Below are 22,381 nucleotides of genomic sequence, written 5' to 3'. Positions count from 1 at the left end.
ACTAATACTGGGGGCTTGGGAGTATTGCATACCCGCCAGGGTAAGGGGGAGGTGAGGAGGCCTTCCGCAGGAAAAAAATTAAGATAAATGGTTCAAAATGGTGATTTTTACGGTCTTCTGAGGGATATTTTATTAATCCTCACACTATTCCATAAGCAATATTAATCCAATTAAGTGAAATAGATTTAATTTAAAAATTTCTGTGAGCTCTGGGGGGGGGGGGGGTTTATCCCCCAAAACCCCCCCTCGCTGCGCCACTGCATGGAGGAATATTTCGTTTGTTCGACAATATCTTTTGTAACTATTGTAGTTGTGTACATGGCAGTGGCCGGCCAATGCACGACCGCAAGAATGGAATGCATAGGTAAGTTAACAGTGTAGAAGGTAATATAATTTGATAAATATAATTTTTCATCGCTATCCTTAAAATCGAGAATAAGGCAAGATTCCTCTGCTTCGAGTGAAGACATTTTGTTGAAATTGATCCGTCAGTTAAAGTTATGTAACCAGGAATTGAAGCTTTTTTATAACTTACACGACACGACAATCAAATCCTCCGGGAGGTATATTCTCCACGTCGAATTTCTATTCCTTTCATAGGATTTTTAACAAGTGGTTGGAGTCGTTTGAATTTGTTGCCAAGGGTTGCCGCGAAAATGAACAAAATGCATGCTCAATGCGTACCACGTAACAACTGCCGGGTGCCGGCATTATCGATTTCAGAGTTATGCATGTGCTTTATGTCCTTTTTAGGATATTTTATGAGAAGGTTAATTATTGAAGAAAATTAGTCCCCAAAAAATAGAAAAAACAGTTGGTTCATGTATTTGAAGAGGTGAAAATAGCCATTTAGCGCCTAGTTTAAACGCAACTCAATTGTTTTTCATCAAGAAATGGTGGTTCTTGGGGTTCTTGGGCATTGGTATTGGCGCGTTCTCACGTCCAAGGAAGAATAGGGATTTTAGTTGCACTCTGTCAAAGAGCACTGCGATGGGCTCGTTAGAGTGAAAATTGCTTTGATTACGTATCAACATAAGTTTGATTCTAGTATTTACTAATGAAAGGAAGTTATTCCCACCATTCGCTTTTGAAGTTCTTCCGTCTTGGGTACATCGGTAATTTGAAAAATGGATCCTATGCATATCAAGGACATTTATTGCCGGATTTGTGGCATAAAGTCGAAAAAATCTGTGAAAATATTCAGCCGGAAAGGCCGTGGAATGGGGCTGGAGAGCAAGATTTTGAAATGCTTGATGCTTTCGGTGAGAGAAACATCGTGTACTCTGTAATTAATGAGATGGCATTCATGAGTTCTCGTCAGCGCATGGAGAAAGTGTTGCTAGTTGCCATCAACCTATCAGTAATAATGAAGTACTCTTTCTTCGACAGGTGAAAAGAAGTGATCAGTTGCCTACAAGAGTATGTTTTCCTTGTATCGATCGACTGGATGATTACAGCCAGTTTATCCTTCACGTTAAACAAGCCCAAGTGAAGCTACGTGTGATGCTAAAAAGTCAAGGTGTTCACGTAAAAGAAGAAAGAAGTAATGAGGTAATTTTTTAAGGATTATTTGCCCTTGCACGATTGTATCCCATTTTCGAATATGACATTCCCTTGCGAAAGTTTTTTCACTGTGTCTGTAGGCTGTATAAAATTTGGAATAAGATTGAAATTTAAATCTTATATCTGAAACATTGAATGCACAGCCATTTTTATAGTTGTTTGAGTAACGTATGATCGACTTTACGTTGTAGTTACCCGAGTCACTGTTTGTTCTCTCGAAAAAGAAGGCTGGCTTAATCATCAGAATGGTGTTGGATGAGAGCGTTTTATGAAGGAGAGGTATGTCAGTTAACTAGCGTTACATGTTGTCGGTGATGATGCCCTGGGAAAATAAATTGGTCTTTCTTAGTCCAAAACATCACCTGGTAGTCCGGTAAAGTGTTGCTTGGCAATCTAATATGAAATAGAATTATAGTCTGTACCCTAAATTTTGCAATGCAATATACTTGCCTGAAGACCATTGAACGGGATTAAAAGCATTGCACTAGGTTATTTGAACGATCATGTTAGGTAGAGTAATCCAGTAAATTTCTGGACGATAGTGCTTTGTATTAGTGTTCTCAAATATACCTTTTGAAATACGTATTGCATGTGATTATTTCCAGATTCATTTACTTCCAGACTTCAGGTCTTCGTTGTTGTAAATTTTTTTTGTTCAAATCATCTTTTCTTATAATCTGATGCTTAATGTGTTTATGACGTGTTATGTTCATTTTGGTATACTCTTGCAGCTTTGTAGCTATGCTTTTGAAGAACTGCGAAATTAGCTTATACTGGGAAAGGAGTATAATTTCCAATTTCAATTGCCCCCTGTTTTCTCATGAATGCTCCGGCAAACCTATCCTAGCTTGATTCCACATCTTTAGCTCAGCTGGATTCAACTGCCTATGTTCTGACTCCCTTCTGGTACTTAACTATCATATCCAGTTATATTTGCAGCATTGCAATGAAAGGTTGCAAATTATTGTATATTGCTTGATATACAATCATTTGCAACCTTTCATTTCTCCACAATCACAAGCATTTTAATCAATTTTTATTTATTTGAAGAACATTCCATATTTTGAATAAGCTTGGAGATAAGTGTGAGATTCGTTTGTTATGTATTTTTTTTTTATTTTGCTTTTACATATCTTTATCTTTATTCATCCACGGCGAGGATTGGCCCTCGCGGATGCTGTATACAACACATTTATGAAAACATTCAATACAACGAAATATACAAAACATGTACATTGGATTAAAACATTAGAAACAAATACATTACAAAGATTACATTTAAATTTACATTTAAAATAAAAGAGAAGAAAAGTCCAGCTCAAAATACTCATGAATTGAGTACAGTGGATAATTGCACAGCCACTTTTCCAGCACATTTTTCAGTCTAGTGATGCTCACTGATCTGGCTTTTGCTGGGTAATTTATTAAATAATTTTACTCCCAAATTGTCAGACTGGTTGTTGGTCTTAAACAGCCTACAGTAATTAGTATTTAGGCTATTTTTAGCCCTAGTGTCATGAGAGTGGATGGTGGATCGAATGGGGTAGGTATCTAAGTTATCTTTAATGTGCATAATACTGCGAAACACAAAGAGGCTGTAGATGGTGAGGATATGAAAGTTTTTAAAAATTGGCCTGCAGTGGTCACGGGGCCCAGCACCACTCAGAATCCTCACTGCTTTTTTTTGCAGTTTTAGAATTTCTTTGGTTTCTTTTGCATGTCCCCAGAGTCGAACACCATAGGCAAGAATACTATGAAAAAAAGCAAAATAGGCTAATCTCATGTACTTTACATTGATACAGGTTTTAAGTTTCCTCAATAAGTACAAAACCCTAGAGAGTTTTTTGCTGACTAGGAAAACATGTGAATTCCATGTCAATTTAGCGTCAATATTGAAGCCTAGAAGCCTGACAGGATCATTGTTTAGCTCAGTACTTTTAAGACAGCATGTAAGATGTTGTGTCTTACCATTGTTCAGAAAGAGATTATTGGCTGTAAACCAGAGTTGAGATTCTTCTATTGCCTTTTTTGTAAGAAGTCTGACTTGGCTAGGAGTATTGCATTTCTGCACCAGAGTGGTGTCATCTGCATATATCATGCAGTCCATAGAAAGATTGTAAGGTAGGTCATTGATAGAATAAGGAACAAGAGAGGACCAAGGACAGACCCCTGAGGAACTCCATGTTTCACTGGAAGAAAATCAGATTGGTTACAATTTACTTGTACCATCTGCTTTCGATCAGTGAGGTAAGAGGTCATGAATTTCAGCTCACTGTTATGAAAGCCGTAGTATTGGAGTTTTTGCAGGAGGGTAGCATGATTGACGCAGTCAAAGGCAGAGGTTAAATCACAAAGTGTGAGTGAGACACATTGCTTGTCTTCAAATGCCCTTGATAAATTTTTTACCACTGACTCAACTGCCAATTCAGTGGATTTCCCCGGGCGAAATCCAAACTGGGAAGGGGTGAAGAGATTGTGTTTCTCAAAGTGTACTAGAATTTGTGTATAGGCAATAGTTTCTATTATTTTAGCGATCACTGATATAATGGTGATGGGCCTATAGCTGTTGGGAAGAGTAGTGTCTCCTTTTTTGAAGACAGGTATGACCTTAGAATATTTTAAGGAGTCTGGGAAGTATCCAGTGGAAAAACAGGCATTAATAATAATAGATAGAGGATGAGCTATAATATGTATTATGGACTTAATCAGATCATTGGAAAGCCCATTGATGTCACGACTGGTGGAGTTTTTAAATTTTTTTACTACATTGAAAATATCCCTCGTATTTGAGTGGTCTTTGGACTAGGGACATTGTTGTATATTACTTTGTTATCTCTAGTACCATGCACACCTTTGTTGCCTTTTTAGCAGAATCAAAATTGGGGTGTGCATTTTACCCAAGGATTCGGAGGTCTAAAATATTTTCATAATAATAATGATTATTCCAAGGGTTTTCACAAATTTTTCAGTTTACAATGTAATATGTATTACAAAAATCCACAGCATTTTTTACAGTAACATGACTACATAGTGGTAAAAATTATATCTATGAAAGGTTTAATTAATTTGTTATTATATATTATTATTAAATTGAGATGTCACATCAGATACATGGTATCACATTTTTATATATCACACTGTTACATAATTTGATACAAATTTCTTAAAATTTGAGTAAGGAAAATGAAAAAACTCAAAATTGCAATATCAAAGATTCAGAAAGGATAAACATACATAGTTGAAAATTTGCATATTTTATTTATCCTAATGGCCTGAGGATCCTACCTTGTTGTGTTGGTGGATGGTTTATAGATAGTGGTCTTTGGACTAGGGACATTGTTGTATATTACTTTGTTATCTCTAGTACCATGCACACCTTTGTTGCCTTTTTAGCAGAATCAAAATTGGGGTGTGCATTTTACCCAAGGATTCGGAGGTCTAAAATATTTTCATAATAATAATGATTATTCTAAGGGTTTTCACAAATTTTTCAGTTTACAATGTAATATTACAAAAATCCACAGCATTTTTTACAGTAACATGACTACATAGTGGTAAAAATTATATCTATGAAAGGTTTAATTAATTTGTTATTATATATTATTATTAAATTGAGATGTCACATCAGATACATGGTATCACATTTTTATATATCACACTGTTACATCATTTGATACAAATTTCTTAAAATTTGAGTAAGGAAAATGAAAAAACTCAAAATTATCACTATTAATTACAGTCATCGATCTGTAAATTTATGGAGTAAAATTAGGTTTTTGGTGTAGTTGGCTGGTATGGGGCAGAAAAAGGGGGAAATTGCTTGTATGGATGTGTGAGATTCTGAAAGTTATTAGGGACAATAAATCGGGGGATGTGATAATGAATAATATCAGCAGGAAGTACACATAACAGGGATGCCGTCAAAAAGCTCTGGCAGAGTAATTACTTTGACGTAAATCTTTCACTGCCAGCTAAAGCAACCAGAGGTTTCCCACCTACCACAGTCGCGTTGGTTGTCATTTATATCTCGTGCATGGTGTGGAAGCAAGTTTCTGAGGTTAGTGGCCACCGGTTGCAAAGGAAAGTCTGCTGTTTCTTGGGAATAAGTAGAACTTTTTTTTATTATAATGGTGTAAATCATGTTTTTACATTTAATGAGATAAGTAAGAAGTTAGAGAGTTTTACGCATTATATTATGGTAATTTTTTTCCAGCCTATGAATTAGGTACCTGAATTCATTTCCCTAAAGACAAAATGTGTATCTGACTGGAGGGGACATGGTACATTAAAAATATGCATATAGAGATTACTGCTTTAAAAGCCCCCTAATTTGGGGTCCTTGAAGCTCTGGCTTGCTAAGACATTTTATTGTGATTTTTCATATTTGAAAGAGTGAATTTTTACTGTTTTCCTGTCCTGAGTATTTAAGTTTTTCTTTAGTTTACTGTCTACCTGGTGACTGGTGCTTGTGCTGGTAGAAGGAGAATTTTTCTTTTTTCCAATACTTTCAAATACCACTGTGAGAAATCACTGTGGAAATGCCTGGCCACTACATGTTGAACGAGAGATTTTGTTTAAAATTTGTCTCTTTTGAGTGGCTCTGGTTCTTATTTGTATTTTATACTGGTAGAGGTTGAACTGCCTCGTATGACTTAAAAATTCAATTGCTGTTTTTGTTTCAGCTTATTGCTACATGGAAGGCTCTGTTGGCTCATCAAGAGAGGGAATCTGTGAGTTTTCTTATGAATTAAGTTAAGGTTTTTGCTTGTAAATTCGATATCAGTACTTGAAATGCACGTAGGACATTCCACATCACTTTGAGGTGAAAATGGTTAATAACCCTTGGGAAAGCTGATTTTGATCATATTTGGTGGTTATTGTCGTCTGATTACAGTTATTTATCAAATTTAAGTATACCGGGACTAGCCACGGTGATAACTTTTACGGGAGTCACCCGCAATGCACAGTTATTTTTTAATCGTAGCTTTAAAAATCCTAAGCTATATATAACTGGAGTAGGTTTTGTAGCACATTTTGTAAAAGTATGTGAGGAACATAGGACAAAGTGTGTGTCAGAAGTTGCAGTGGAAGCCTAAGTTAGGGAAGGATTTTTTTCTATTAGCTCTTAAACAACCATCTGTGCATGTGCTTGTTTTCAGCCCAGTGAGAAATGGGTGGTGGAATCCACGTTGAGTGGTGGATATTTGGTGGTGGTGGATATTGAGTGGTTGGACCCACGTGGAATCCACATTGATTTCAAGTGGATTTGTGGTGATTAGCATTAAATGTTAAACAGAATTTCTAATTTGTGGAACTTAACCCTCTGGTGACATTGCGTCATTTATCATCCTGAAACCACGCTAGTTATGTGAAAATGTATCGCACATTCTATTTTTATATAATTCGTGGAAAGGCAGCCATGAGAGCACATGAAAAATCGTAGACACATTTATAGAAGGTTTAGATATAGAGTGGTTGAGGTTTTAATGGTTTTAGGACAGCACCTACTGCTGTTTTAATTTTTCCACCAAATTTCCACGTGGGTTCCACGTTGATTCCACGACCAAAAACACGTGGTATCCACGTTACATCTCCACGTGGATTCCACCACCCATTTCTCACTGGGAGTAGTGATTATTTTTGTGGTGAGCAAGCATAATTTTGTTCAGGCAAAGTGAATTTAACAATTTTAGTACTGCTAGTAAAAGATGACGAAAAGGTAATAATGCATATATATCTATGGAGACCTGGGTTTTTATTCCAATTCTTTGCAGATAGAATTTAGGTGCCTGAAGAAGCTATAAATACAATTGGTGTGGGAGTAGCTAGATAATTTATTCACCATTTTGAGCTGGCAGCCAACTGGTAATTATAACCGTTGTAAACACCCAATAATGCCAGACTATACAATTGTTTGGTTGGTACACTAGCAGATCACTGTGGTTGGCAATCTACGTTATACCCCCGAAGAAAAATGTTTTTGTGGATAAATTGTCACCCCTCAGAATTTTCAAAACTTAGGGAGCAGGGAATAAAATTCACTTTATACATTCATTGCTGAAATTGTTCTCGAGGTTGTTGTTATGGAATGTACAAAGTTAATTTTATTTCCCCTAATTGTGGTTCCACAAAATGAAACTGAAAAAAATTAAAGAGAAGGGTCTTTACACTAAATATTAGTAAATGAAAAAAAATCGGCTGTGTAAAAGTTCTTTTTTAAAATCATTTCAAATTTGAAATAGTTGTGATCATTATCTGTTATTTTATTTAAAAAAACGTTTATTGAATTGTTTTCACAGTAGGCATAGGTTTCCATATTCCCTAGGGCTCTCATTTGCTTATCAAAATAGTTCATTTGCCAAATTTGATTGAAATGTTTACCAAGGGTGGTCTCTTTGTTGAGTGAAAATGGAATGACCCATTTGCATTTCATTTGATATCAAGGGATTATTTTTTATCATTATTTTTTATGCCATTGCAGACAGTTTGTTTTGTAAGATTTTGAAACCTAAAACAGTAGTAATAAGATGGAATGGGTTAATTCTCTGTTCCACAGGTTCTTGGAGTTAAAATTGTTAGGAAACGAAATAAAAAAGATTTGATCCTGAAAAAATTGCTCAAAATTCAGCTCAGAAACTTTCCTCGAGCTTTATTCACACTGCATTCTTAAACTACTGTTTATTGTTATGGAGTGAATAACTTGAGGAAATTTCTTCATTTTTTTAATGCATGTTTTCGAATACTACCATTTTAGAAATAATTTATGGCTTTGCAGAGTTACATTATAAAAATGAACCATTTGATTAAGAACAGATTCATTGCCAGGAACCAAAATGGAATAGAAACTGACCCATTGTTATTAATTAGGAAGTTGAAATATATTGTTGATTCTCTTATTTTCTCATCCTGGTTTCCTTTATTAATTTGGAATATTTTTATCTAAACTTTTTCATAGGCTGCTTCTGAGCGAGGAAGAAAGCGCAAGAGAAAAGCGGTGGAAAAAGTACACGATTTACCTGATTCGTCATCTTCAGATTCAGTATCTGATGATTCACCATCTGACATTGGTGATGCTTCTGATGGAGATCCTCCTTGTAAAAAGGCTGCATTATCAAATCAGAAAACTACTGTTATGAAAATTCCTGTGAAAAATGAAGCCACTGATGTCTCGGGCACTTCTGGCAATATTCAAGTAGAACAGCAAAACTCAGCAGATGACTCAAATCATTCCAAGAGTAATCCTTCCAATTTAAATTCAGATGCCATTAATATGTGTAGTTCCAATTCTTTACCTTGTGCTTCTTCTAATGTGTCCTCCAAAGTGTCTGAAATGCAGGAGGATGAAATAAGCACTTCCCAAGAGCCTGTCAGTCTAGCTGGTGGATCTTCAAACCCTGTCCCTCATTCTACCCCTTCAACTACCAGTGACATAAATGTGACCATCTCTCCACCCCTTTTTTTCCCTGCTCAAATGCCCAACCCAATGATTGTTTTGCCTGGAACAAGCAACCCCTCGGGTGGTGGTATGGTTCCATTTTACATCTGGAGTATGCCAAAAGGTGGTGTTTCCAATGAAGTATCAAAGACGTCTCTACCGAGTGTGGCAATCGGGAAATGCAATAAGCCCACCTCACTTGAAAAGCAAAAAGTACCATGTGATGTCCTGTCTAGTAGAAGTTTTCTTTCTAAACCAGCTGTGGAGACCATTTCCAATGGTAAAATGATTGTTGTTTTGCATTCAGACAATGCAAACTCTTTGCCTGCCCCGGTTTCTAGTCAGACTCCATCAGTTACAGTTAATTCTGACAATTCTGATATTTCTAACGTATGTACTGAAATGAGTAACATGTCTCAGGAATCACAATCAAAGAAATCTAATCTCAAAGAAACTACTGTTGAAACAGGTGGTTTGGCTGTGAATAAAAGTCTTGATCTTCCTAACCAAGGTATTGAGATCTCACCCCAAATTAGTAATTGTAATGAGCAACCCAAGAACAAAAGTATTCCTGGTACAAATTCAGAAAGGACTGTTCAACCTTCCAACACATGTCTAATGCTGGAAGAATCATCGCAGTTGAGTGACTTGGAAGGAATAAGAGTTCAAGTTAGCCCTGTGAAAGTAGATAAGAGAATTCACTTAGTTGGTAATGGCTCAGCCAATCTTCCATCTTCTCAGGAGGGATGTGGTATCAACCGTAATGGTAGTAGCAATGCCCACATGCCGGTGTTACTTTCAAATGAGGATGTGTCTAGAATACCAAAGGATTCTCAAGATGTAGTGCCCTCAAAAGTCTCCCATGAAGTTTCTGGCACTCAAATCATAAATAAAATGTGTGCTAACTCAGCTGACTTGGGTTCTACTCACGAGCCATCATCGAAAGAACCCAAGGTAGTGCCGGGGAACATTAACTCTGTAGTTCTTCAAGATACCAGTACTGTAAATGACAGTGAGGATTCGGTGGAAGTAGAAAGTGCATGCGCTGCAGCAAGTGTGGTAGCTGAGGCAGTGGCAAGTGACCTTACAGCAGTGTCTTGTACTCAAGGGTCGAATAATACTGATCTGTCACATTCTAGTGGGTCTTCAGTGAGTTCAAAGTCATCTGGGAAAGAGAAAGAGATTGAAGTGTATGATCTATGTGACATTCCACCACTCATCCCCATTTCAGAATCTGTGATGAAGGATGTCAGTGATGTGGAATGTGTTGAGTCACTAGCAAGTACGTCAAGCCCAACAATAACTTTGGAAAATGACCTTGAAGAGGAACTTGAGGCATTAGTTGTAGAAAGGGTGCCTAAGTCTGACAGCAAGAAGGCTGGTATGGAAGTAGCCATTTCTTGTGTATCCAAAAATTCCAAGCAGAGTAAAGTATCAAAGAACTCTTCGTCCAATGCAAAGAAGAGGAAGGATAGTACGGTGTCAAATAGTGGATCTTCAAATAATAGCGCTACAACAGCCCACAAGTCATCAGAGTGGTTGGTTACGGAGTCTATAGGTGTCAATTTCACGGTGGATACTGATTATTCTGTGGTGAAGTGCTGTTTGTGTTCAACTGATACCTACCCATTCCTGATAACTTTGGCAAGTGCCAGTGATCACTGCAAGTTCATTCATTCTCAGGGAACAGGTTCATTTGGGTGCATCAAATGTGACTTTACAAGTGATGAGCAGCTACAAATACCTCAGCAACTTGAGGCCCTTCATCAGCATATCGTCTCTGGGTAAGTGATTTTTTTTTCAATTGATTTATTCTAACTCAGCAATATAACCTTGTGAGAAAGTTTCACAAATCAAAATGGATCTTAAAATAAAAAAAAACTAAAAATGGATCATAAATCAAGCCTCAGACCTCTGGGTTTCATCGTGGCCTTCTTAGTTTCCCTGCTCCCTCATGTTCATGTTGCATCATTTAAATAGTTTGCTAGTTTTAACTTAAAACATTGTTAAAATTTTGTGATTTAATCCTTTTGTTTTGGTATTTTTATGGATAACCTCAACTTGATCATTGATGATTAATTCAAGTCTTCTATATTTTTTTATTCACCTTATACGATTGTCTGTTTCTTTCACATACGTGAAAATAATCTAGGTCTGTGAATGCTTAAAGCTCTTTAACTGTTTGTATGGCTTTCCATCTCAGCTGTGCATAGTTATCCCTTTGTTGAGTTAAAGGAGCCCTTATGTCAATTTTTTTTAACACTTCAGAAGTATGTAGTCCAATATAAGACAATTCTAGGCGAAAGCTAATCTGCTTAATCCCTTGTATAACTCTTACAACCTCATTTTCTGTTAATTTTTTCTCTAACATCGTTGCTAACGGCTTCCGTGTGCAGCTGCATGTTGCGCTTTTTCGTACAAGCTTTTGCGACCGTTACAGGGCGCATCATCAGGCGATGAATGAAATTACGGAATTGGTTGTCAATTAATATACTCGTCCAACCTCCCCCATCCACTGGAGTAGTGGGGGAGGAGGGTGGAGCTGACGTCAGCAGAACTCTCACCCCTGTCCTTGAGCGGCGAGCGGACTCTTCTTCTTATCTAGCGAATAACCTTGTTGGTAACATATTCGCCGTTTTCTCTTTCGGAAAATCGTTTTCCACGTCTGGCTAAGTTTAACGCTGTCAACTCAAAAATTTTGTCAGTTGAAATTTTGTGGGCATTTTTCGATCTCAATAGCCTACCGAATTAGTCATCGATGATAGAATTTCTCTTGGGCTAACACCTGCATCTCGCCGATTAAAATTCGACGCCCATCTTCCGAGTAAGCATGCTCCGCTATCGCCGACTTCTCCGTGTCACGATGTAATATCGCTCGTTTGTGTTCTTTGATTCGGGAAGTCACGGAGCACCCTGTCTGCCCAACGTAAGATTTCCCGCATGAGCACGGGATTCTATAAACGCCTTCCACGTTGAGGGGATGTAGTTGGTCCTTTGCAGATGGAAACAAGTCGCTCATCTTCTTTAATGCACTATGCCGCGTCACGATGCCTGCTTTTCTCAGCACACGGGAAATTCTCTCAGACGTTCCCGCGACGTATGGGATGGTGGCATAGGTCACTGGCTTGTTTTGCTCCCTTCTCTCCGCGCAGTCTTGTGGTGGGCGTTAATTCGGAATTCTTGCGTGGCGATGGATTTTTCTCTCACAATTTCATTTGTTCCATCTCACTCTTCCTGCTTAACCCTTTCGAGACGGTGGAGTTCTCGCCTTAGCATGACTGCTGTACTGAGCCCCGAGAGATTCTTCTCTGCCCTCTGTATGGAGCATTTTTGCGGGACATTCGTTAAGAAGGGTGTTGCGGATAATCACACACTCTCAGCACCAACCTTTTTGACCCTTCCTAGCGGGGACTCTGCATTATCTTGAACTCCGAGGGTAGTTGGGCTCCCTCCTTTCAGGGTTTATAACCCTACCAGCGGCATTGGTTCGCGGTCCATCATGCTTTGTTTATATGAATTAGCTATATGGATAATTGTTGCTTGAACGTAAATTGCAGACTTGGAATTGAATCCCTTGTTTTATTCTGAGAATTGTCAAATTTTGAACGAAGCTCTACAGTCAATATTAACACATTTAATGCAGCAACAATTTCCATGTTGATGTTTATACTGAAATCGAGATATGAGTTAATATTTATCGTAGAATTTCGTTTAAAAATGGTAAACGCTGCTCAAAAGACAAATAATTAAATTTTTAGCTTATATTTTTTGAGAAAAGAACAAATATTTATTTTGCAAAATGACTGGATAAACAATTGTATGGTAGTGGTCCCTTACTGCTAAGAGGGGTAATATAAGACGAGGGGTCCAGGTACCTGCACCCGGATTTCGAGGGTAAAGCCTAAGCCCCGCAGTGTTGGGTCCTGAAACAAAGACATCGCACACCCGCGACTGTCATAAAAGGGGAAGAGCTAGGAAATGTATATATTCAGCATTCGTTCACCTGCGTAGGAAAATCTCCAAAGAAAATTTTTTGTTTTCGTCTCCCGGGTCAAGAAATGCCCAGACGCATAATTTTGTCTTTAGTAGGGAAAAGGTTTAATAACTGACTGATTACTTGATAAATGTGTATTATTTTCTTTGTGGTGGAAAAATTTCATCTGTGGTGGGAAGCTGAAAAATTCCTTTCAATTACAAATTAATACGGAGTGTCCCCTTTTGAAGCTTCATTTTAGTTCCATCATGATCCTTTGAAATGCTTGCCTTGGTGATTATGAAGTGTAGTCCTCAAAATAGCTAACCTAGAGGACGAGGTTTCAAATGCCATCCAGGTGTATTTTTAGCCAGAAAGGGTAAAATGTATGTATTTACTATCCTTCTCTTTATCTATTCCATTCCCGGTTCATGAGACTGTTTCGCGTAGTAACCTTTCACCAACAGTGCCAGATTCAGCATTGTAACTGGCCATTTTGTGGGATTATCCTCAATCCCCTCAAAATGAAGAGGTGTATTTTCTTGGCACCAGACCGAAACAACCTGTGGCCACCTTTAACTCATGTGTTACCTGTGACTACCAAGGGTAGCTATGTTGTGCATTCAACAACATTAAGGCTCTTTCTCTCAGTACTCTCCGTTCCCTGTCAGTGAAGCCCATTGACAGGTTCCAGGCTCTCACAAAACACACCCTTCCTCACTTACTTAAGGCTCAGCTGTTCAGATAAGGTGAACTGATTATAGTGCAGTTGATTAAATTGACTGCAATCCTCCCTTCATCTTCCCCTTGACTTGAGGCCTGAAGGTGCTGATTGAATGATCAGTGAAACATATCCAGCTCAATACATCAGTGCTGGGATAAAAATGCTCAAACCATTTTATCTTCTTTGCATTAAAAAATATTATTGGTAAGGAAAATATTCATGCTCATGTCAAGTATCAAACTTTTCATCTGAGTTTGTGATTAACAGCTATTAATAAGTATTACATACTTGTATCATAGCCTTAGCCTCCAGTAGCCTCTTCCCATTGGTAATAGGATCAGGAAACACCCTGACCAGGATTAGATGTTGGGGAGCTTAAATAGATTTGTGGTAGAAGGCATATTCTTCATCCTACCAATCCTATGAAAATTTGTATTTTGAAACCAAAATATTTATGCCATAATTATAATAATTAACTTTCTTTCTTTTGCAGTTGCCCACCTCCTGAGGCTCCCGATTCTGGTGCTCCACAAGAAACAACTGAAAATGGGCTGGATGTGACTCAAGTGAAAATGGAGCCAGTTGATGGTATTAATGATTTTATTTTATATTCAATTATAGCCTAATTTGTGACTTAGGTTATCAAGTTTGCCTAATTATTCTACATATTTTTAAGGGAGTGGCGTAATGGCTTTTGAACTTGCATGTATGTATGTGATAAGATAAATAGGGTTCCCTTAGATCCTCGAAAACTGGGCTTCACATGTGATTTTTCATGTCTGAGAAATGTCTGTGGATCATTCATAATTTCTTCCCATGTCTCAATTCTTCTGGTGTTACCGGATCGGTTGTTGATTATTGACAATAGTTTCGCTGGCACTGCTTTCAGCGTCTTCAGGCTGAACATTCCGGTCCACGGTTCTCGTCCTCCTTATATACAGGCTCAGTCCCGCCTGTTGTAGCTGCTACTCTCTCATTGGTCTGTTTAATTAGTCTCCTCCAATTGGCATCCAAGTGGTAGCCATTGTCCCTATTAAAAGTATCCTTCCGGGCTATCTCAATTGATTCTCGGATAAGTCTGGGATAATATCGGCCTTCTTTTATTATTATCCTGGCTTCATCGAATTTAATGTCGTATCCCGGTGTCCAGGCATGTTCTGGTATGGCTGACAGCTGGAATTGCCTATTCTTCGTGACCCCTCAGTGCTCTTGTATTCATACCTTGAGTGAACGAAAAGTCTCGCCAATGTACGTTTTCCCTCTAGAGCAAGGCACCTTGTGCACACCTTCATGAAGGTCATGCTGGATTTTATCTTTGGCTGTGTGCAGTAAGTCACCTATTTTTGTTGTACAGTTAAACCTCCTGGTGACGTCATGCTTTTTCAGGGCCCTGGCAATCCTTTCTTTGGTTCCTGCGGCATAGGGGACGACGGTCCAGGCTTTTCAGTCTTCTGTTTTCTCACTCGAGTGTGGTTTTCTTTTGGTCCTTTTTAGGGCCAAATCGGGGTAACCATTCTGTTTCAGTGTAGGAACTAGGAAGCTATTACAATGATCCTATCTATTGCTTCTAACCAGGTTTGGGTATGCACTATATTGCATAATAATTTTTGTAGTCTGGGGAAATTAAACAGGAAAAGAAACAGTTAAATTTGTGATTTCCTGGATCATGCTCTGTAATAGAAAATTGCATTGTTAAGTTGCAGTTTTCTTAGTTATTACCTCACAAACTTGAAAAAGGATGCTTAATGTTGTTATTTTTTAATTTTATTTTCTCAAACCACCGAAAAAGCTCAAATTGGCCATTTTACATAACAACACATTGGCCATTCAACAAATTTTACTAGTAAACGTACAAACAACCTAGCCTTAGACAGAAGAAACCTTCCCAGGCGGGACTTAAACCTATGACCTCTTGTTTGGCTGGCGAGGGCGTTACCCCACCGCCACTGAGGCCAGCAATTTGTGTATTTATGAATGTATTGTGCAGAAGTATAACAAAGAATCTCATGAATTTGATTAAGTGCTAATGAATGAATCGTTCCTGTTAATCAAATTTCCCCATGGCCTTATATCCCAAGGTTTTCTAGTATGTCAGTGATGTGATATATAGAAAAGTTGCCCAGTGGAGGCACAAGACGTGTTTTCCATACTACAGCAGACTCCCGATTATCCGGCTGCGGTTTATCCGGGTTGCGGAATATGTGTGCATGACTTGCTCAATTTTTTCCGCCATCTTTATTTTAAAAATAAAATCGGACGCAAAATTGTGGGAATTACTGCATTAATGCTAGGGTACACCGGGCTTATTACTTCTGTCAAAATCCACTTCGTAAAACAGAAGCGATCGCACGTTAGCTGCTTTCACGGGAGTACCCTGTTTCTGTTTTCCAATTTTCGCAGTGCGCGACCACGCTCCTAGATCACGGATACACGTCCTGCGGCAGTTGCAACCCGGGCAAATTGTTTGAGACGCGACACCGTATTTTCCGGCGGTGAGCAGTGGTTTTGAAGCATTTGTGCAAACCACTTTTCTGTATCCGTGATCACGCAGCCACGGATGTGTGGTTTTCGAAATCAGGCCTTACATTGAGCATTAATAATATGATTACGCTGGCCTCGGTGGCGGCGGGGTAACGTTCTCGCCTGCCATACAAGAGGTCGCGGGTTCGAGTCCCGCCTGGGTAGGTTTCCCCGGTCCAGGGCATGGTCGTTTGTGTACGTTTACTTGTTACATTTGTTGAACACCCCGGTGTAAAATGGCCAACAAGAACTGTATCCGGTGGTTTGAGAATAAAAATAAAAAAATAAAATAAATTACAGCCATGTTATCGCCACTAAAAAGATCGCGAACTGGCGAAGAAAGCTCTCACCGAGTCCAGGGAGCACTCTAGAAAACAGAATAACTGCATAAAGAATAATATATTGTTTGTTTTAGGTAAATTATGAACATTGCAAGACATAAAAGTGAAAGTTTGGGTTATCCGTGCTTTCCGATTATTCATGCCGTCTCCCCCCATCATTAGCCGGGATAATCGGGAGTGTACTGTATTTAAAATGGTAACATATGGTTTACATTTAACTGTAAATAAAATTAATGCATTAAGTTGAATTTGGCAGTTCGGGTGCCCAGTACAGCAATTTAATGGCAATGAAAGAAATGGTATTTAGATAAAAACTTTTTATTAACTAGGGGCATCAAAATGCTCAAAGTTGGTGACAGTTTTAGGATAATTGTATGTACTTTGATTCCTTGCCTATTTTTTGGAATAGGATAATTTCAATTTTATGTTTTCATTCCAGTTTATGAAACAGCATTGAAGAATCTGAAGAATTCTCTGCAGAAAGTCAACATGCCACGATTTCGTAAACTCCTAACTACATTTGCACCTAGTTCTTCTAATACCACAGAAGTTCCCCCATGTAAAGTCAAAGAAGAAGCAGAGGGTTCTTCTAAGGAAGTGGAGATAATGGTCATGGATAGATCTAGAAATAAGCTTTTTATCAGGAAAGGCTCTGCTTACATCTGCCGAATATGCTCAAAGAAAACTTATTCAAAGCACCAAGTGAAGGTATGTATAGTTATTAAAAATTGTTATGGGTTGGTTATACATATTTTTCTTGATTTCTGAATATTGGTCGCAGCTAGCTTTCCTCATATGCCATACTTAAGTACTGACATTGTTTAATTTGTGAATTGCATAATTTTGTGGATATATTTTAATTTGTCGTGTTCCTAAGTGCTCACTTATATATTATGTCCTTCTGGTCTCTTGATTATAGAACCACATAGGCTGGCACAAGCCTAGTGAAAGAGAACGTGTCCACATAGCTGATTTTCGGCAGAGTGTTGCTTTGTCATCTGGTAAAGAATGTGATGAAATGATTTTTGACATCCCTGCCATCAAAGTAGAAAAAGATGACTCACCTCAAGCTATGGATACTAACAGTGTCGTTGATGCATCAAGCTGCTTGTCTGATTCTCCGTGTAACACATCTGTAGCATTGTTGACTGGTAATCCAAGTACTCCCAAGATGTCTCCAAAAAAGGCATCCAAGTCAGTTGGTAGAACGAGTGGCACCAGTGAAAAGGGGGCTAGTAAAAATGAAGCAGTCCATGGGAACCAAAGCCATCCCTCTGCCAGTAAACCTAGTGTCAAGGTTCCTTTTATCAAGAAAGAACCGAGTATGCTGTCATCAACTGATAAAGTGACACACAAGACAAGCACAAATAGCTTTTCTTTTACAGTAATTCCTAAGAGATCGCTAGATGAGTCTGATGTGAGTTATGTTAACCCATCTCGTAACTTCAGGTCAAAGCCAATTGTGAAACCTCTTTACAAGTCCCCAACAGCAACTAAGGATTCATCTTCATCTGTGGTCTCACCATTAGCTTCGTCTGGGGGCTTTAGTCCTGGCTCGCATCTCAAAGTTGAAAAGCCAAGTCCTGTTAAGCCTGTGGTTGAAGAAAAGCTGCTACCCTGTAAATCCAAAATATCATTCAAAATTGTTAAGCCAGGCAGTGACCCTCATACTTCTTTTCCTAGTAAATCAAAGAAATCGGTTGGTGAGGGAGGAAGTAAGGATACAGATGCTCCTTTAACAAAGATTTTAGTGAGAAAAAATCTCAATGCCATGGGAGTAATCCGACCCAGTGTCTCAATAGGGTCAGGCAATGGGAAAGAAACTGAGCAATCATCTCCCTTAATTAAGAGGCCATCGTCAAATTCTGTGCCTGTTCAGGCATTAAGCTCGCCTATTAAGTCGAAGATGGAGCATCCAGGTGTTACCTCTTCCAAGAAGTCCGTGAATGAAAGTGTGACTGTTAACTCACCCAAGAAGATAGTAACAGAGAGTATGACAGTTAATGGTTTAGTATTGAAAGTTCCATTCATAAAGCTGCAGAGGTTGAATTTGTTAAACATTGACCCTAGGACTGGTTTTGTGAATAATTCAGCTGCCTGCAGTGGCAGTGAAGAAAATGTGAATAAGGAAGGTTCAGAAGATACTGGGATTGGTAAAGTAGTGAATCAATCTGAAAATACTGGTGAGAGGTTACAAAAACCATCAACCTCTTGAAAATTTGTTGGAAAGGCTTCAGAAAAAGCTAAAGAATCTGTTATTGGCTGGTGAGGCAGTACATGTTGATTTCACCTCCTTCCTTGCAAGAATTGCTCTTCTTGATTCCTTAGTGTTTTTTTTTTCATTTGGTCACACTAGACAAAGAAGCTTATAATTACTGAAGTCCAGTGATAAGTGCAGCTATTCTTTGTTTTCTTTACAATTGTTTTTATTGTCCTGTCTTGTTTCTCCAGAGAATTGTTCCTATGTTTTGAAAAGTCTGACTAGTTGGTTTGTGAGAATGCAATACAGGCTCATAATTTCCTCTCTGAAAATGTTTATGCGATGTGAAATTATAGACCTCCCAAAAGGCACATTCGAAAATATTTGCGCACTTATGAAATTTTTTCAATCAAATTATTCTTCTATCACTGGTTAGCATTGAAGAATTTGTTGATGGTAAAATTAGCCAAATGCTTATTTTCCTGCAAAATTATGATCTTACTTGTTAGTGTTGAATTGACTCTGGCAATGATGTTTGAATCATATGTTGAAGCTTATCATTTTCATCTGGAATTGAAGATTATTGATGCAACTTGCCATAAATGAAGAAAAATTAAATGTTTTTGAGTACTGATGTAAATTCTTTTTTCAAAAGTTAAGTTGGTTATTCAAAAGCAACTTATATAAACTAAGAATTTCAGTATCATTTCCGTTATTTAGATGTAATGAAAAGCTTCCATTAATAATGTTGTTCATTTGTGCTACATTTTGTATTTGAATAAAATATCTTTCGCAAATTTCTTCACATGAAAAAATGCTTTGCCCACTTTCCTAAGGATATCCATTACTCCCTACAATTAAAGTGCTGAACATGTCTATTATGATCACAACATATACATATAAACTTTTAATTCTTTTGAGTGCTTCAAATTTTCATCACCATTATATTACTGATATTTATACACATAAAATTACTATTATGTTCCAAGATATCAGGTTACAACTACCATGGAAGCCCGCTTTAACGAGTGCTTATTAATCCTGGAAAATTTCTTGTGACATCAGGTGCTTCATATATGAATACAAAGGACAAAGCACCTAAATTGCCATATTCACCTTTAATTGCCACTTTTCTTTCATATCAATGCTACTTCACTGAGAAATAAGATGCGTTTGCCTTAACTTATATATGTACTCGCTAAAAACTTTGCTAATGAAATATCACATAACAATATGGAAATTAGAGCTCTTTAAGTCAAGTAACATGCCTTTATGCATGCTGGTCACGGATGCTCAGTTCTTGGATTCAAGCAAATAAAGCAGCACATATATATTTGTAGGTGAGTATGCTCTTGCTCAACGTGATCAATTATTGTTGCTTAACTTTTTTTTTTTTTTGATCTTCAATGATTGAGAATGACCTAGACAATCTGGCATGGAAACAATTTCTGAAATCAGTATATGAAGACATCACTTTCTCACTCATGCTTGCTTTAATTTACAAATATGAAGACTTACCCCGATAGAGTGCTGCTACAGTTTCATTTATGGCATAAGCTGAATTGACATGAAAGAGGAATGGACAGGAGATAGAAAAAACAAATCAATGGATTGGTGGTGAGGGGAACTTGCAAATGGATGTCGGCTAAATTATTTTCTTTCCTGTCTTCTCTGTGCCAACTCGGCACAACCTCCTCCCTGTAACCGCATTGTTGCTGTCCACTGATGTCTAATTGGCTAGATACTTTCTCTGCCTTACCCGCTGTGCATTCAAATAAAAGATAGTGATCCAGGAAACACTTACCTCGCTAAAAATATGCCAAGGAATGCAATAAATGAGTGATTCACCAACGTATGTCTTGTGTCTGAGATGACGCTCTGGCAACGTTGAGTGTTAATGCAGCATGAATAAGTGATTGATGACCAAGAATTTTTCTTTAGGAAATCAGAAGCAGAAAAAAAAATCTTGATGATTGATTCAGAGAGCATCACAGCTTGGATTTGAATATCACCTTATGTCAGTCATGCCATGGAGCCTAATTTGAGTCGGGGGCATGGTTTGGACTGTGGTCAATAGTAAGCCGATGCTCAGAAAATTCATTGCATACACACGGTACATCTACCATTCTGAGTTTTAGTTAACTCGCCATACTGCTAGAAAACACATTAGTTTCTAACGAGATCTCTGCCCAGCTCCATCAATCCAGGATGCTGCCTTGGATTTATGACAGGCAGTCTGGCACACAGACCAAGTCTTCTCCCCACATGAAGTTACAACAGTCTAACATTGAGGGTCTTTCATATGGAATTTTGAGTATTACTAATGTTTCATTATGGATACATTATCATCTTCCCCAGTTCACACCTAAATGATTTCTGACATTCATAGTGCTTGTTTATCTGAACCTTGAATACAGTGGGTGGGGAGGGGTTTCATGGCTACCTTTAAAAAGGACCATTTCCTGTCACTTTGATGGGTAGTAATTGTTTTAAATATTTTTTCATTTGTGTTAAAATTAATTGACAACTTCATTAAACTTTTCCTTTATTTACCGATAAAACAGTAGTTTTTTACAAATCATCTTACAATCATTTTTATATTGTGACGGAACGCTCCCGTGAGCCATGCACCGTCGAACTGAGATTATTATCCGAGTTCTTAATTTTTCGTAGGTTCTGGGGCTCGCGGTCAAGATGGGAACTCGCGGCATTAAACACAATGGCACAGCAAGGGGATGAATGACCTCGTACACAGCGAATGACTGTCATACAAAAATTTATTAGAGAAAAATAAACGAACACTTCTGTCCTTAAACGCTAATGAGGGATGGAATAGTGATGCTGAATTGGGCGAGACATCAATGATACACTTGCAGAAATAAAAATGAAGGAAATATGCCATACACAAAAAGAAAGAGAAATCTTATATCTAATAAATGAGGGATGAGATGATTGTTGGGGTAAATGAACAAAAATGGACAAAAATAACACTGTATACTCTCAGAGATTGCTATGACACGGGCACTCGAAATCTTGCTGCACTTCAAAGGCAATTATGAGTAATGTTCGTCGTTCTACTATCAAATGTTACATGCTCCACGTTCTGTTCAATCAAAAATGAGTCTGACGTCAACCAGAAGGGATGACGAGAACGGGAGAATCGTGATACAATTAAAAATGGTCTTCAGACCGAGAAAGAGAGACGTGAGTTTGTGTCAGAAGCCACATGAGTATTAGGATGACACACGTGCACACTGGGGGACTTTCTTCGTACAGGGCGCGTGGGCTGGCTGGAGCGGGGGAGGGATCGGGATTATTTCCCCGTCCCGGGAGAGGGTTTAGAGTACTTAAGTGTCAAAGACGGCGGGTCCGAATCCTGGCCGCCGGGTCACGATGCGTCGATCGCGGGGAACCACCTCCCGCAAATCCTTGGACGATGTCGTGATGTCCTGACGAAAAAGCAAGGACACTTTTCTCGTGTCTCGCTGTACTCCACGCTTCTCTCTCCGCACGCCCTTCCCCTGGTCGCGTTGCCCGACCTCCGAAATTGCCGTAGCCCTCGTCTGCCGCAGCCCCGTCTTGTCGCCCCACCTTGGCACTGTCACAGCTGACCTCCGTCTTCTCT

General features: G+C 38.4%; 1 protein-coding gene across 2 annotated transcripts; it reads left to right on the top strand.

The window, feature by feature from the left end:
• Positions 1–887: 887 nt before the first annotated feature.
• On the top strand, positions 888–19,563 carry LOC124163486. 2 transcript variants are annotated; one of them, XM_046540428.1, is made up of 7 exons: positions 888–1,262; positions 1,390–1,551; positions 6,246–6,293; positions 8,519–10,782; positions 14,189–14,283; positions 16,996–17,264; positions 17,476–19,563. In XM_046540428.1, exons 1-7 carry the CDS (start codon positions 1,128–1,130, stop codon positions 18,769–18,771), a joined length of 4,269 nt encoding a protein of 1,422 aa, XP_046396384.1. In that variant the 5' UTR covers positions 888–1,127; the 3' UTR covers positions 18,772–19,563. The 2 variants fall into 2 exon arrangements, with proteins under 2 accessions (XP_046396384.1, XP_046396385.1); XM_046540429.1 differs by lacking the exon at positions 6,246–6,293.
• Positions 19,564–22,381: the final 2,818 nt, after the last annotated feature.

This window comes from Ischnura elegans, chromosome 8 (assembly GCF_921293095.1).
Source record: "Ischnura elegans chromosome 8, ioIscEleg1.1, whole genome shotgun sequence".
Lineage (NCBI taxonomy): Eukaryota > Metazoa > Arthropoda > Insecta > Odonata > Coenagrionidae > Ischnura > Ischnura elegans.
The sequence above is the reverse complement of the archived record's forward strand: the minus strand, read 5'-3'. Positions and strand labels throughout refer to the sequence as shown.